Raw genomic sequence first — 16,459 nt, forward strand, 5'->3', positions numbered from 1 at the left:
GAGAGCTTGGCCCAGTGACACGAGGCTGTGCCGTGAGCTGTCATGTCCCTGTGTCTGTCCTCACACTCCGCTGGTTTCCATTCTCCTGCTGTGATTTGCAAGTGCTTGAGCTCTGCTGCTCCCTGTTGAGTTTGTGCTGGCAGCAGCCAGGCCAGGCCAGTGCTTGGCCCTAGGTGTTTGTAGTACGTAACTACTTGGGGGAGTTCAAGGCACCTGAACTGGGCATGTTCCTTGTCTTCTTGCTCAGACACCACTGAGTTCTTTCCAGTGGTTCTGTGTGGTAGTGGTAAATGAATCTCAGTCCTCTCAAAATGTTTGTGTTTGTTTTCAGTTTCATATACTGTCTGCTTTGGCAGCTGAACCAAATCGGAAGGCTCAAAATTGAGACCATGAAATTGTATATGGATACAGCAGGGAGTGTTCACTGGATTCCTGATTTGGTAGGGACTAACCCAGCTGTGTCTCGATCAGAGATAAACCACTGGCAGGTTCAAGCGAGGAAAAGGCTGGCAATAGCTTCTGCGAGCTATCAGTCATGTGTCAATGCCATGAATACTTGATCTGTCACTGGGAATGTGTGAAGTTGCATGTCAGAAGTCAGCTGGAAATGTGACTCTCTGCTCATTTTGTCTCTCTCAGCAATGGATGGAGTGCCTTTCATGATTTCGGACAAGTTTGCCTGTGCTCCTGAAGGGGTGAGTTGCCTTCGTTGTTCTTTCAGTGTCTAAAACGCAGCTTTTCGTGGAGAGCAGTCACAAAACTTCAACACAAATCACCTGCTTCTGTGAGCTTTTCCTTTGTGGGGCCCAATACATACATGCTTGAAATGACCCAGTGTTGCACTTAACAATACTTCCCCATGGGGTGGGAATGGCTTTTGCCAGATCATTCCTAAAACTGAATTGTCCCAGGAGCTGAAGGTTTCATAGAACCGTACAATCGCAGAATGGTGTGGGTTGGAAGGGACCTTAAAGATCTAGTTCCAGAGGCTCAGCATCCCATTGCAAGTTCCCTAATCTACCCAATTCTAAGCCAGTATCTCTTTAAAAATCAATTTACAAGAAGCTGCTAAGGCAAACACTGAGCTATCAGCTGTATCTGAGTTTTCACATCTGTACTCCCACTTTGTGCTTTCCTCTTCCTGCTGACACAACCTGCATGTGCAGCCGGACAGGGTTTTCCCAACCATTGCTTTCTGAAAGGGTGGTTTATGGGCCGTTATTCCCAGAAAGCTGGAGTCCCTGCTGCGAGGACAAATGCAGAGAGATTAGGTCGTGCTAATCCTCCCCTCGGATCCTTTAGACACCATTGCCACCATATGGTCAGTTTGGTCAGGGCTTCCCACACTCAGCACTGCTGACACCTATGTGCTGAGGCCATATGAAATCCATAGGGTGTTACAGAGTGCTGGTAACAGGCGTCCTGCAGCAGGGAGATGGGCAAAGTGACACCAGTATGCGTGTCAGCTGTCCCTGCTTAGGGAGAAAGGCATTAGAGCTGCTGGTCCTAACCCACACTTGTAGGGGACTGAGAAACAGAATTATGGCCGTGCTTACAGATGGTGCCTCTGAATCTCTGCTGATAGAGTATTTGCTGACTTAAAACAAAAAAAAAAAAAACCCTAAATTTAACATTTCTGTTTCTTTTTCTCTTGCCAGATGCAGCCAGTTGATCTCTTGGGCATCACAATCAAAACCCTTGCAGAAATCGAAAAGGAGGTAGGTAGTGAGTCAGGCACTAAGCAAAAGCATCGTGAGAGCTGTGCTCACTTTGTTGTAAGATCCCTTCCCTCATGGAAAAACTCCCCCTTGTCTTTCCTAAGTCACTGCTGGTGGATAAATTCAATGCGGAGTAAAACAGTAAGCTCAGAATTAGGGATGTCCTCCATGATCCGGGTGAAGACGCTTTAGGTGTTGAATCTAATGGCAAAGTCTTCTGCCCTCTGTTTAATTCCAGATGTCTGTCTTATTTAACCTTTCTTTCTCATTTATTAACAAAGCATGCTACAAGCTGCTTGTGTTAGGTTGCTTCTTGCATCTCAGGGAAGCAAAGGAACTTGACTAAGCAATGTCAGGTAAACTGAGTCATCACTTTTCAGTTTGATGCTGCTGGTAACTTGTTACCAGGAAAACCAGGCTGGGCTCTCAGTGAGCCCAAGTCTTCCAGGAGCTTGGGGAGGAGACAGCCATCAAATCAAGGGTGGTCTTGTGTTCCCAAGGGAGCATTTTGGCATGTGTATGACTTGGAATACACTGTGCTGAGGAGCCGCCTGTTCTGCAAGGGCTGCCTCTCAGCTGAAGTTTCGAACCAGGAGGAAACTTGTCTCAGCAGCACGTGCTTCATCAGTCACAAACATCATCTCTTGTGCTGAGCAGCTGGGTTAAGCAAAGTAAGAAGATGGCAAAGCAAAACTTACAGACTTCTCATGGCTTCTCCACTTTGTGATTACAGTTGTGAGTCCAGTTTCCTAAATCCATCCTTTTCTGCCTGGAAGTTGTGCCTGAGTACCAGAAGGTGGTTGGTTGCCAGGGGCTTCCCAGGCACCTGGCAGGCCAAGGGAGCAGTGAGGGTGCTCTGAAGGCACTGCCCAACAAGGCCCATTGCTGCCCAAAGCACCCTGTGCCTCGGGCACTGTGGTCCTGCCATGTTGCACATGTGCCATGCTTCTGTTCAGGGCTGCCTGCATCTGTGGCGAGGGCCCTGCATGCTGGGAGCTAGAGCTGCTCAGGGCTGGCAGCCCCTGTGCATGCTGGATGCCTTCCCAACACTTGGCAAAAGCTGGCTGCGGGGCAGTGGGCCCCTTTTGCCTAAGGGGAAGCAAAGTGGAACTGGATTTCCTTCCCCAGCCCTCTGTGTGTTGCCTGGTGCAACTGGGGTTTCGGTAGCTTGGTACGCTGCCTAGAGGGGTGGGCTGTGCAGGCTGTCCCCTGCCCTATGCAGACCTGCAGGGACACCAGCACCAGAGTCATTTGGGTGGCCTTGGGAGGAGAGGTCGATACGTGCCTGCTCTCCTCACACCCTCTTGTTCCGTCAAGGCTGCGTGTGTTTCAGAGTAATGAAAAGTATAATTATGCAGCCCATATTCCTTGATGAAGCATCTTGTCTGCACATAGATAGCTGCGCATATAAATATTGTGAATTTCTGCATGGCTTTATTTCCCTTGCAAGCAATAGCACCATTACAGCAAATCTTCTGGATTTCCAAAGCAGCAAGAACATTTTCCCTGGAGCTAGATGCCTTGCAAAAAAAAAAAGTATTCCCAAAGAATTCCAAGAGTTATTGTTCTCTGTCATCACATTTGCAGATGTATGCACCCATCCTCCAAGTTGCGAGGCGAGCTGAATGGAAGTACTCCAGCCTTTCAGGAAAACTGATGAAAACAGGCTCAAATCCTGTACTGTACATTCAGGCTGTTCCTGAAGTCAGGATCTTGTGCGCTGGGATTGCACTGCTGTGCCCTGAGGAGCGTGTGAAGTGATGGTGTGCAAGGTGGTGAAGCCCAGTGGGTGATGTCAGGTTTTAGCTGGAAGCATCATCTGCTTACGGCTGTTTTGGTGGATGTAGCATGTAGAGGAGCAGAGAGCTCTGGCAGTGCTGCTGCTGGCTCTTCTGCGTGTCCTGCCATGGGGAATGTCACCCAGCAGGCGAGGCAGCCTCTGTGTGGTGCAGAGCAGTGCAGGCAGCAGTGAAGGCACTGGGACTGTTCATGGCTTTGTTGGCAGCGGATGCTGCTGTGCTATGTGGCTGTGGGTACCGTTGCAGCCATTTGGCTTCTGTGGGCCTCCTGTGCTCATGGTGTGTGCCCCATCTTCATCTTAGCCTGGCACTGAGCAAAAGTGTGGAGAGAGGCTAGCGAGCAGAGCAAGCATCTAATATTAATCATTCCTTTTAAACTGACAAGGGAGGCAGTTCATTTAACCACTTAATCGCTACAAGTTTTCATGGGCTGCTCTTTGCAAATATGTTTAATGAAGAAGTTGTAAATCTAAGAGAGCTTAAAATTTTAATTTTATACAGAAATATTTTTCCTTGTTCTCATGTTTGTAGTCAGTTCTCCAGAGTGTAGTCACATGAAATGTTCTTTAAATGAACATATTTGCTAACTGGCATGATTTCAGTTTTTAAAACATTGGTTCCAGCAATTAGGCATTTTTTTCAGTTCCCAAATGACTAGAGAAATTCGTCTTGATTATAATTGCTCTTAGCCACGCATATCTAATTTGTGTCTTTTTAAGTGTTAATTAGTAAACAGTTTGAGCTGACATCTTTATGTGTTTGTGTGTTGAAAAATGAGGCTTATTGCGTATTTAGCTCGGGGCTGGTGCTGCTCGCTGCGACATCCTGACATTGAGGTGCACTTAATGAAGACGCGTTTGCCAGTTGAACGGCGGCCGGGAGGAGGATGACTCGGGGCCAAGGATGCACCGGGGTGCGCTCCCCCGGCCGCCGCTCCGGGTCCCGGTGCCTCCGGTGCTGTCGCTCCGGGCCCGGTGCCTCCGGGTGCCGCCGCGGTCCCCGCGCGCCCTCTGCCGGCCCCGCGCCTCCCTGCAGGCCCCGCTGGTGCCCCCTGGAGCGGCCGCTTTGGTGGCTTCGGGCTCCGTGCTGCCGGCATCCCGGTGGTGACGGAGGAGGGAGCGCCGGTGGCCTCGCTCGCTCCGCAGTGGGCTCGGAGAGCCAGAACGGATTCAGCATTGGAGCTGGGAAGGCCAGTGCCAGGTCTGCTGGGAGCCTGTGGAGGTGCTGGTCCAGCTCAGCATGAGGCCCTCGCACAGTGCCTGGGGCTCTTAGCACCACATCCCTGGCACAGCCAGCCCGGCCGTCACTGTGGCTTCACCAGGGCCGGGGTCAGGCACTGGCAAAGTCACTGTGAGTTTTTGGGGCTGTACCACTGGCAGCATGCCTAGGCTGGCTGGTGAGGAGCTGTGACAAATGGGCCTGGTCCAAGGGAACATCTTGGTGACATCCCAGAAGCCACAAACAGGACATGGAGACACAAGGGAGGACTGTCCATAGCCAGAGCAGTGTGTGTACAGGCCTGGGTGCCCAAGCTGCCCCAGGGCATCACTCCCAGCAGCCAACATGGGACAGCCACTGCAGCGTCATCCTCTCCTGGGGATGCTATGGCATGGTGAGGGACCACGGCAGCATCCAAGGTGACCAGAGGCTGTCGGGGTATGGCCCAACACGTGCCACGAGATGGCACTGCTACGGCGTGTGCTGCAGCAACCAGGCCTGCACGGCTGCGTCCATCCACTGCAGGGACATCTGTGGAGAGCAGGGACGTATATGTAGGAATTTTCACCCACCTTGCCAAACCAACAATGTTGTGTGAGCAAGGAGGGCAAAGGGGAGCCTTTCTGACTAGGTGCTTTATGTGCAGGATGCATGTGGTCATGTTTGTATTAATGCTGGTGTTTAGGGTGTTGTGTTAATGCTGGGTTTTAAGGAAGGGAATGGATCCAGTTACCACCGTGGAGTCAGGTAATGCTGGCATGCTCACCCGGCATGGCCCTATCTGGGGAGATCACAGCTCCGGGTGCTGCCAGGCCCAGTTCTTACCTCGTGTTGTGTTGCCCTGGCATGGGCTGGGGAGCGTGGCTGCACACGTTGCCCCAGGCTGCGCTCCACAGTTCCCTCTCTTGCTTTGCCCACAGTACGACTACAGCTTCCGGACGGAGCAGAGCGCGGCGGCCCGGCTGCCACCCAGCCCCACGAGGTGCCCGCCGGTCCCCCAGTCCTGAGCGGGGCGGCCGGCGCTGGAGCGGGATGTGCGTGCGTACTACTGAGCAGGATGTGGCACCGGGGCCATCCCAGACCGCCGCTCGCCCGGGCATCGCCGCCCTCCCTGCGCTGCACCACCTCCTCCTGCACACACTGCTCCACGCCTTGGGACTGCGCAACCCTTTGGCAGCTGCCCTCACCCTCCCTCGCTGCTGCGGGCTCCTCTCCACGTGAGTACGTGACTGGGAGCCTGGGGCAGCCCCTCGATCATCCCCGCTTCATACCTGTTGCTGCAGGACAGTGATAAAAACCAGAGCTGTAACAAACTGCTGCGAACAGCGAGCTGTGAGCTCCTGGACCATCAAGAAATGCTCAGCAGCGAGCCCTAAAAATAGGGAAGAACAAATGATATGACTGGTTAATCCATGAGCCCACGAGCATCCTGCCCAAGCTGATGTGGAGCTGATGGGCTCTCAATGCCTTGCAGCAGGCAGCACTGAGCTACAGCAGATGTCCCGTCTGCCTCCAGCAAGGTCTGGGCACACAGCAGCTCCACCAGGGCCGGGATCAACCTCAGGATGTGATCACTTGGCTCTCTTATAGCTGACACAGCCAGGGTTGCTTGCTCAGACTTGCCTTGGGCTCTGTCCCGTCAAGGCGAAGGGGTGCAGAGAGCAGAAGCTGCACTGCTGTTCCTAAGGGGAAGCACCTCTGCTTTGCACAGGGTGTCCATGTGTCTGTCCAGACCAGGAGTGACAAACATCCTGTCTTTCTTTCTGGGCTGGATGCTGGCAGCGCCCAGCTGACCCTTGGCCATGCTTCCTGCAGAGCTGGAGCTCTGCTGACAACTTGGATGCTGTCACCTGCCTGTCACTTCGGACAGCTTTCTAATACTTGCCCCGCTAGCTGCTAAAACAAAAGAGATGTGCCTGTTCCCTCGTGTGCTCACGGGGAAGCACTGAACTCTGACGTAGTGCAGGATGAGAGTGGGATGCATTAAACCCTGACCTCAGCCTCCTTGTGATCGCTGACCTTAGCTCGCTCCTGAGTCAAATGCATGTCTTGGAGAAGTCTGTTGCTGTAATAAGTTATTTAGAAGTGCCCATCTGACTCCATGCTGCTTTCTCAAGTCTCTGCTGTAGAACAAAGCTACATCATGGCAGCAAAATGGCATTTTTTAAGTAAGTGTTCAAACATACCAGTTTTTTATATTGTAAAATACTGATTACCTAACCCTATTGAAATGCAATTGCCATAGTAACAAATAACAGTGTTGCCGCTCTCAGTCTGGGTTGTACATATGCCCTGACCTGCTTTGCACTGCTTTTGATTGATCTTGCTTTTTGTAGCTGGCCAGAATGGTGACTAACACTAGTGGTGACTAGGTTTTGTACTGTCAGCTTGTATGTTTTATTTGTACATATGTAAAATATTTCTTGTCCAAAGATTCATTTCTGGGTTTAAGGCACCATGCTGTATTGCTGGAATAATGAGCACAAAATCCTTACCATTCTGGACAGACTCATTTCAAGTCTTTGCTTCAAGTTCTTCCAGTCAGGTAAATTGTTTTCTGAAGCTGCCTCTGTAAGGCAGGGCTTTGCCATTGGGAAGCAGAGGCTCATGTGGTTGCAGGTGTCTTCTTGCACTTGAGCAAAAGACTCAAAGCTATCCCATTTGCACCAGCTCCGAAGCGTTGGTGACCCCCTGGAAGTGCTCGTTTACTTGGAGGTTGCAGCATCACTTTTAGTCCTTATTTATCCTGCAGGAAAGAAAAGCCAGACCTCACTGCCAAGCTTCACAAAGGCTAGATTGATGATGCCGACATCGACAAATGAACATACCATGGCAGCCTGGTCATTCGGCTCAGGTTCACTTGAAGTTCAAATCCACTCCATGCTGTAGTACTATGCCCATCTCATCCATCTTTTGTCTTCCTATTTTTCTGCTTGTAATTTGTTCTGTATTTTTCTGTGGCATCCGTTTAGAGCTTGTCATGTGGCTTAGTGGACATTGCAGGTAGGTAAAAGCCCTCTGCAGCAATGCATTCCTTGTGGCTTTGGGCTGAAGGAGCTGCAGAGACATTCCCTGTTCCTGGTGGTGCAGGAGCAAGGACTGCAGGTAGGTGCAGGGCAGCCAGTGCAGAGTCTGCAGAGCTCCAGGGGTGGTTCCTGCCATTGGGAGATGGAAAGAGGGCTGCCAGGAGCTTTTCCTCAAGCCACATCTTCCCACACCAAGGACAGGGCTGACCATGGAGCAGCTGGAGCACTCCAGGAGGAGCAGGTTCGGATAGCTGCGATCCATGGGGACATCTGAGAATAATGGGTCCATAGCCTCAAGTCCCTTACTGTGAGATTCAGCTTAGAGAGCAGCAGTAGATAAAATTGGTGCTTTAATGTTTATAGCAAATTATGTTTGCTCAGCCTTCCTAGAGATGGTGAGCTCAGCTTTCTCTTCAGTACCTACAAGAAACACTGGATGGCTCAAAACACTGATGGGATGTGCAGCTGGGACAAGCATCTAGGAAATGTTCAGGATATATTTGTATAGTTGGTTCTCACTCTTCTTACACTGGCCTAGCTGAGCTGCTTCAGAGGTGCATCTGCAAAGATACTTGGGAGATCAGTTTGATCTTCACAGTGTGTTTCTGCACTGTGGCACTGCCAGAATACCCTGTACTGTAAGCAGGAATAGTACAAAAGCAGTTTTTGTGGTACAAATGCAGTAGAGGTGTTTAGAGCAAAGAGCTACAGCTTCTGAGAGCCAGCCGAGCTCTCAGACTGGCTAGTGAAGGCTGGGCATTTCCAAAGGGAGAGGGCTTAGAGCCAGTGCTTGGAAGCCCAGCGAGACATGCAGTGCAGGGTGACTGCTGTGTGTGTCATCTGCTCAGTCCAGTCATTATAGGAAGCTTTTTTGTTGCACCTCTGAATTCCCAAGGTCTTGGGCATCAGGTCAGTGTTTCCACAAGCAGGTTTTATTTGCTGTTCCATTAAGTTTTATACTCACAGCAACTCACTGCAAGGCTGGTCCTTGTATCCTCACAAGTCCTCCCTGTTGGCATGTGCCATAGCCAATACCAGCATCTCTCTGCATGTCCTTCCTTCCCTGTCCAAAAGGTGCTATGGTAGCATCAGCCCAGGCAGTAACTACTTAGAGAGCCTGATGTTGGTGTCTGGCTGTGGAGAAACCTTCTGGAGCATAAGGGAAGGGATGAGTCAGTGGAAAGCAGCAGAAGTGGATTTGCAGAGCTTTACCAGATGTGCTTGGCTACCTTGCTTCTATTTCTAGAACAGAACTACCGTCAAGGTAGCTTAATCTTGGGACTGTTGGAGAAATTAGTTTGCTGAATTATCGTATATCTGCAACAGAGACAGAAAAGCAGCAGTGAGGGGTTTGCTTACTGTAAAATACACCTTCTGATGTGAATTATTAGTGACATGCTGCCTCCTGGATTTCTCACGGCAAAGAGCAGGTCACGTATTGAGATGACTCGTGGGCCATCCAGGCCAGGCTGTGCTGTCTGATGTGTTAACAATGGAAAGGCGAGAAATTAGTCCAGAAAATAATGTAGAGTGTGAACTTTGTGATAAAATTCAAGTGTGAACAGTCGTAGCAGGTGCCTTCCCTGGGGGAGCATCTCCATAGCTGTAGTTCCATAGGAATAAACTTTGTCAAGCTTTTTTCCTGTGACTGTCACCGAGTTTGCTCGCGGTGTGTTTGTAGGACAGGATCCCCTGTGAGCCTCCTGTGTAGTGAGAGGTTGTTGTTGGTCTGTAGCATTGGGCTTGTTTGGTTTCACACCCGCCCCTGACCCCCCAGTTCCCTGAGCTCTCCAGATGAGCCCACACCCCGCAAAGCCCAGAGAAGAGCCTGACGTGTGCCGTGTGGACACTGGTGGCATGGGCATGTGTCCACAGGTCTGGGCACCTTCAGTGCAGCCCTAAAGATCAACCTGGGAGAGGGACAATGGGATGCGGCGCCTTTGGAGTCGGTCCCACATTGGCCTTCGCCTCCCCATTGCCCTCAGGCGACATGGGCTCTGCCCCCAGCCACTCTCCCAAAGCATCCCTAGGAGCATGGCTGGGGTGGCCATGGGCACATCCTATGGGTGCTGGCAGAGCAGCTCCCTGGGAAGCCCATCCCACTCTTCCCGATGGCGTTTTGCTGTATTCACATAATTACCTCAGCCTTCGAGCCTTGACAAGCAGGCAGGAATTGCCGGCAGCAGAGCGGCCTCGGTGTTGGTTATCCCGCGCCGTCCCAGCAGCAGGGAGGGTGCTCCCCTGCGCATGGAAAAGCTCAGTAAGGTGCTGCTCAATTCGTTCCATACAGGGAAACCAAACAGTTTGGATATTCTGATTGTTTATTGTGAATCGTTTCCTAACAGCAACAGGTTTAAATGTCATCCTGCAAATGGAACAGAGAAACCTTTTATGCAGTTGCAAAGTGTTTTTCTAAGATGCTATGCATTTTGTTGGGTTATTGGAAGTGAATTTACTGTGCATTAATCTTATGAATGTTACTACGTTTTATATTTATTTTAGATGACCCTCCTGTATTTTACAAAGGGAAGTTTCATTGTGTGATAACTTAGTCTGTATTCTTAATATAATTTGTTAAATAAAACTCGTTTTAATCTGTTTATCCTCTGTGCTTTGTGTCTTAAATTTGGAGTTTAAGAAGTTTAAAACCCCTCTTGCATAGTTTTGGTGGGATGTGAGGACCAAGACCAGAGATGCCTTTTCCTCTGCTCTCAAGCTGCCCAGGAAGGCCAAGGATGCTGCAAAAGATGGGACCTAATTCCAGGCACAGGAGGAATAAAGAAGTGGGAGCAGAAGCATCACTAGAGTTGGACGAGGGGCTGTGAAGCTTCAACTAACTGAGGAACAGCAGTGATCGCCTATGGCCCTGGCTGGTCGCTTGGTTGACCTAAGCAGCTACAGTCTGGCCATGGATCTGAGGGGTCAGCTTCAGAGGTGACAGCATCATCCCCCTGTAGGTAATGTGTGGGTTTTGTCCTTGGAAATGGGATGTAAAAAGCCTTGGAAAGTCTGTCCAAAATGTCTCTCTCGGAAGGTGTGCTGCAAAGTCAAAACGCAGAACTCAAAATAGCTCAACTTCAGCGTTTTCTGGAGCCAGGGACCACACGTGGCATCCGCACCGGCCATGTCCCAAATGCGTGTCTCAGTAAGTATGTCACTCTAGTAAGTGACAGCAGCATCGGTGAAACACCTTGTTTATCCTCTATGAAGTTTAACAACTTTAATCACTCATATCAGCTGCAAAATTTGCATTGCACGTAATTAGGAGGAAGTCAAGTTAAAGTCATGGAGTTGGCCTCAAAGCTTGGAAAAGCTGTTGCAGGTTTGACTTGTCAGCTTTCTGTGTTGTTTTTAACATGTGCACACTGGTGCGTGGCTGCTCCTTCCCCAGCCCTTCGGTACCAGCATGCTGCCCCATGCCAGGGATGCTGGTGCCACTGCAGCTCAGCGTGGCTCTTGCTGGGAGCAGCAATGGACCACTGCAGCCACATGCAGTAGACCACAGCAGCATGCAGTGAGTGACAGCAGCATGCACCTTGCACAGAGTTTCACAACACTTCCCCACAGCGGGCAGCAGTGCTGTGGCTTGGAGCTGATGGGACAGAGGCTGTGCATGGATGGGGAGGGAGCGTTGCTGCAGGCCGAGAGTGGCTCTGCCTAGCTCAGGACTCCATGGTCTTATGTTTTACAAATATTATAAAGTGAGATTCTGCAGAAATAAAGAGGGGTTTTATAATCAACTCTGAAATACAGACGTGTTTTAAGAGAGGCAGTTAAGGGTGGAAGTGTGAGTTGCAGGGAAGGTGTTGTGCTTTTATGACTGATGTGTCCTGCGTGGCCTTGCTTTGCTGGCACTCGGCTGAGCATTGAGTGCTCTAAGGGCACCACAGGGATGCTGCTGGGACAGGCTTTAGCTCGAGCGATGGGAGCTGGTGCCTGCTGTTCATGCAGTGCCAGAGGGTGAAGTTCCTTTGGCCAGTGGGGAGATGCCTCATTATGGGCAGGACAGGGCAAAACCTGGTGCAGGGACTGTGCTGGTGGCAGAGCCCTTGCCATGGGGTCCTGCAGCAATGGCTGCCGGGCTGGTGTCGTTGCAGACAGGTACCCACATGGGCAGTGGCAGTAAGCCCTGGTAGGGGAAACAGACTTTTCAGCTAGAGAGAGGCCAATAGCACAGCATTAAAACTGAAAATTGTTTTTCTTTGTGCTAACTTATTCTTCTGGACTTGACCCAAGCTGGTGGTGCACAATGCGACCTCTGGCATCTTCTCTCACCCCAGCCAATATTTCTGTCTCACTTATTTTGAGTGGTCTTTGAATTAAAGGAGATTAATACCCAAGTTCCCGACATTCTGTTCAGGCACATGTTTTTATAACCTCCTTTTCAAAGTGAGTACCACTTGCTCCACCAAAAACTAAGGAACTGCAACCTGGAGCTGCTGTGGGAGCCGTCACCGGCACCTGATTGAATATCCCGGCCAGGGAGGAAACGGCGCAGGGGGGACATAAACCAGAGTGGGCCTGTCCTGCACACCAGCTCGCAGGCATGTGAGCTGCCTCGGAGCCATCGCCAAGCGAGTGATGCCTGCGGACATCAAAGCCACTTCTGCCTATTTAGCTGCTGCCACGGGACATGGGCTCGGATCTGTGGCATGGGAAATGGCATGGGGCTGCGCATCCGCTGCCTGGGAATACAGCCGAGCTTCCAGGCATGCCTGCCAGGAAGAGCTTCATCCCCAGCCCTTGTTTTGCTTTTCACATTTCCTAATTCAGCTGCTCAGACTTCTGGGGTAATTATGGAATGTTTAAAATACGTTCATTCTTCACCAAATCTCTGTGCGGTTTCTGCAGTTTTTCTCCCAAAACAGCCGTAATCTGAAGAGCTGCTTTTAGTGGTGATGAGCTGGAAGGGAGTCTCCATCGTGAGGAGCAATGCTCAAAGCCTGGAGAAGCAGAGGCATCCTCCCCCCTCTTCCCTGCCTACCCCTATCTGCCCCTCCAGATATTGTGTGATGCTTTGGCTGGAGGTGTGTTGCTCACGGACCAAAGCTGGAGCATGGACCTACTGTTCAAAAACACAGATTGGTGGAGATGATAAAAACAGACAGAAAGAAAACCCAGAGCCTCACCTGCCGCATTCCTCGGTGCCATCAGAGGCCAAACCAGTGCCTGAACAGCATTTCCTTTGTTCTGATAACATAAATCCATCCACTGAGCCATCCTTCGCCCCTCACCTGGACATCTCTGATATTTCACTTCCTCCTCCTGCATTCGTTCCTTGTTGGACAAACTAAATTCGTCTGCAAAGGGTTTTTTGGTACCAAGCAGCCATTTGTCCCCCACGAGGTGTCCGGTCGGCCATTCCTGCCCCGGGGAAATCCTCCTTTTGTCAAAGGGGGAAGCAGCAGGCGCAAGGGCTGGCAGGAGCCAGCCGCGGTCCCTGCGGCGTTAGAGGGTTGTGCTGGGCTTTGTGTGCCTGTGGCTTGGTGGTGGTGTTTGTTTTCTTTTCCCCTCTCCCTCCTACAGCTTTAAAAATTAACTTGCCCGGGGAGTTTCTCAAACTCTTTTCCTTTCTCTGGAATGATGGATAAGCCATGTAACTGATTGTCATGGCCCTGGAGAGGGTAAACATCTTCTGCAGTTTAAAATGAAGCCTCCCCGCTTCTTGGTTAATAAGTGTTGAAAGAAGCATAAATAGAAATAACACAGGATTTCCATGACTAACAAGATGACCACATCAGTGAATGTTGTTTGGGGTTAAAAATGACTCAGCTCTTGCTTCCCTAGGGTAAGATGTTTTATCCCAGCGCAGGAAAGGCTGCCAGTGGTACTTTGAAGGCCTGGCAAACGGCGTAGCGGGGATTGCGAACTGGGAAGTGTTTGAATGCAGAGTTAAAAAAAAAGGGAGTCCTAAACTCCGCTCCATGTGTGCAGATTTCTCGAAGATAAAGGAGCCCACAGCTTTATCCCGCTTGTGCTGACTCTTTTCTTTTCAAAAGCCGTTTCAGATGTTTTCACTTTTCTGCTTGCTTTGTTGAAAGATGTAAAAATTGAAGACAACCACAAAGTAAACATCTCAAAACTTTCTGTGCTGGAAATTAGTGACATTTCAAAATCCATCCAATTCCGTTCCTGCACTCTCCCCAAATGAAGATGTTTGGGGGTTGGTTTCTCTTCATCGGCAAACTTTCCAGGCCGGTTTTTGTGTATCGATCACCTCTCTTTTCTTTTTCAAAGCAAATAGATTTATTATTCGGTAGAAACACGAGATAAGTAGATGTCTTGTCAAAATAAAGCAGGTTTTCTTTATTAGAGTGAAATAGTAATGAACTCATCTGCTTCCAATATTTATAAAGAGTAGGGAAGGCCATTAATTCTACTGCTTGTGAATAAAACCATCTGTGATTTCTTTCCATTTGATGTGTTTTGGTTTTAATATACATTTTTCACAAATAAGTGCAGGGATTTTTTGTGAAAATGTCACATTCAGAATCTCATAAAGCAGGAACGCAAAGAGGGGGAAACGAAATGTTTTGTTAGCTAAGTAATTTCTCACCTTGCACAGAGAATAAAATTCATGCCAACTTTAACACATTAGGCGACAGAATTACATGTTCAGCTCTAATGCAATCCATGACATGTAACAAGGCAAATAGAGTATGTTTGGAAGTTTGTTTTCCTTTGGGAATCACACAGTACATTTAACCTAATCTGTCCTGACACTTGAATTATAACATTATGAGCTTCTTCAGGGAAGCAAAACGGTAGATGCCTCTTTTTAAAGCAAAGCAGAAGTTAATACAACGGGCGACGTGTCAAGGAGAAAAAGCCCGATCAAACCCAGTGCAATTCCCTGGAGGAAACGGGGTTCTCGGCTGGGTTTTTTCCCCCAGAAATGCTGGAAGTCTCGTGACAACCTTCTACTGAGGATGAAATCTGACCTCTAGAATTCCACTCGATTCAACCAAAACCCAAGCGGGACCACTTTGTAGTTTGACTTGTGAGTGTTGGATCTGAAATTAAACTGAGTATTCATCCAGCTGCTCTGCCAGATACTGTTTTACAGCCTTCCCACCAAGTCGTACGATGGAGACCATCCTGTATCGTAGCTTTCTATGCCTGTACATGCAAAGGAGCTTTCTGCCACTCGCCAGTATGGGATGCTGGTAAAAGAAGTCCAAACCAAACTCCAGGTAATCCTCTTTTATGGGAATGGGCCTTTAAATGCTGTATGCTCAGCTGACAGGTTAGCTACAGTTATATGTTTTAAGGCCCCAATTTAACACCCATTGTTCAACAGAACCAAAGCAAATCCTCAGGGGTTCCTCCAAAACGGACACGGGTGAGTGAAGAAACCTGGAATCAGATAACACGTGTTCTCATACACAGTCCGGAATTCCTGGTGCTTCAGAGCAGGGAAGGTACTACGCCAGGAAGGGATAATCGATGCTGGGCAGTTTCCTACACAATTGGTTTTGGCCAGTGCAGTGTGAAGCCCTGGGAATTACATTGATCATTCACAGAGAGATCATAAACTGACCCGTGAAGAAAACACTGCTGTGAAACCCCATGGGTTACCTCTGTCCTCGAGGAACTGGTACCTTTTTTTTTCTCTAAATTTATAGTTTAGATGATATTAAAAAAAAAAGTTAAATTTTGAGTAAATTTTACTGTTGGTTCTCACTGAAAAAATCAGCAAACTGGTTCATCCAGCATTTGGGGAATGGAGGAGGGAGAGGAGAGGTGGAGAGGACTTTGCCCCAGAGCCCAGTGCCCTCTGAGGCTGCAGAGCCCCTGCTGAGTGCCACAGCCCTGCCTGGCTCAGGGTCCGTGCTCCCTGGCATTGCCTGGTCCTGGCTGCAGCAAGGACAAGAAGAGGCTGTGCTCTTCTCTTAGACAGCTTTCACACCTACATCAAGCAGGTGAGTCTGCCGAGGTTTGCTTATGGCTTATAGCTTTGTAATTTAAACTAATCTGGTGTGGAACAATAAGGATGCTAATTGTCTAGAGCAGTTTTTTCGACCAAACTGACCAAATTTTGCCAAACAAAAAAACAGAATCTTGTTTTCAACTTTAAAGTGTTTTACTGGTTTCCAAGAGCAGGGATGTGTGTTCAATTAGGCCAGGTTTGGCTGGGTTTGTGGCAGGTTTAATGTTCCTGGCCACGGGGCACCCAGGCCATGGGATGGTGCTGGATGTGCAGAGCTGCCGGAGCATCAGCTGAGGAGGCTGAGGAGGGACACACTTCCTTGTTAATGGGCCCATAATCCTCCATGGGTCTCCTCTCCTTAGAGAGCACTGGAAGTGCAGGGTTTAAATGGTAACAAGGAAAATCCATATGGATGTTAGGAAAACTTCCTAAAGGGGAAACAGGTGAGGCCTGGGAGGGCCGTGTGGTCCCAAGTCTAAGTCTTTGCTAAGCATTAAGGGAGTAGTCGGGGTACAACTGAGGCTCTGTGGGGAGGGGAGTGCAGTGATGCCCTGCCTCCGGGAGCACACTAGTGGGCTGCTCCCACGGTCATGGCAAAGGGTTGGGATTTGGGATGTTTGGGATTGCGGGAAGCTGGGGGATGGTGCCTACAGAGTCACTGAAGTGTCAAGAAACCAGGGAGCCCGAGAAGGTCATTTCAGGTCATTTCCCTGCCAGGGAAATGCTCCCAGCAGGAGCGCCTGAACGTGGTGCAAGAAGCCCGTTATT

At 49.6% G+C, this 16,459-nt stretch overlaps 1 protein-coding gene across 3 annotated transcripts in view; it reads left to right on the forward strand.

The window, feature by feature from the left end:
- MVB12B (multivesicular body subunit 12B) overlaps positions 1-5,832 on the forward strand; it is a 58,021-nt gene extending 52,189 nt beyond the window's left edge. For 2 of the 3 annotated variants that reach the window (XM_065695319.1, XM_065695317.1), the window contains 3 exons: positions 640-695; positions 1,659-1,718; positions 3,306-4,204. In XM_065695319.1, coding sequence (XP_065551391.1) covers positions 640-695; positions 1,659-1,718; positions 3,306-3,479 — 290 coding nt within the window. In that variant the 3' untranslated portion in view covers positions 3,480-4,204. Of the gene's footprint in view, positions 1-639; positions 696-1,658; positions 1,719-3,305; positions 4,205-5,655 lie in introns of those variants that run through there. The other variant, XM_065695320.1, reaches the window with a different exon arrangement.
- Positions 5,833-16,459: the final 10,627 nt, after the last annotated feature.

Source organism: Lathamus discolor, chromosome 15, assembly GCF_037157495.1.
Source record: "Lathamus discolor isolate bLatDis1 chromosome 15, bLatDis1.hap1, whole genome shotgun sequence".
Lineage (NCBI taxonomy): Eukaryota > Metazoa > Chordata > Aves > Psittaciformes > Psittacidae > Lathamus > Lathamus discolor.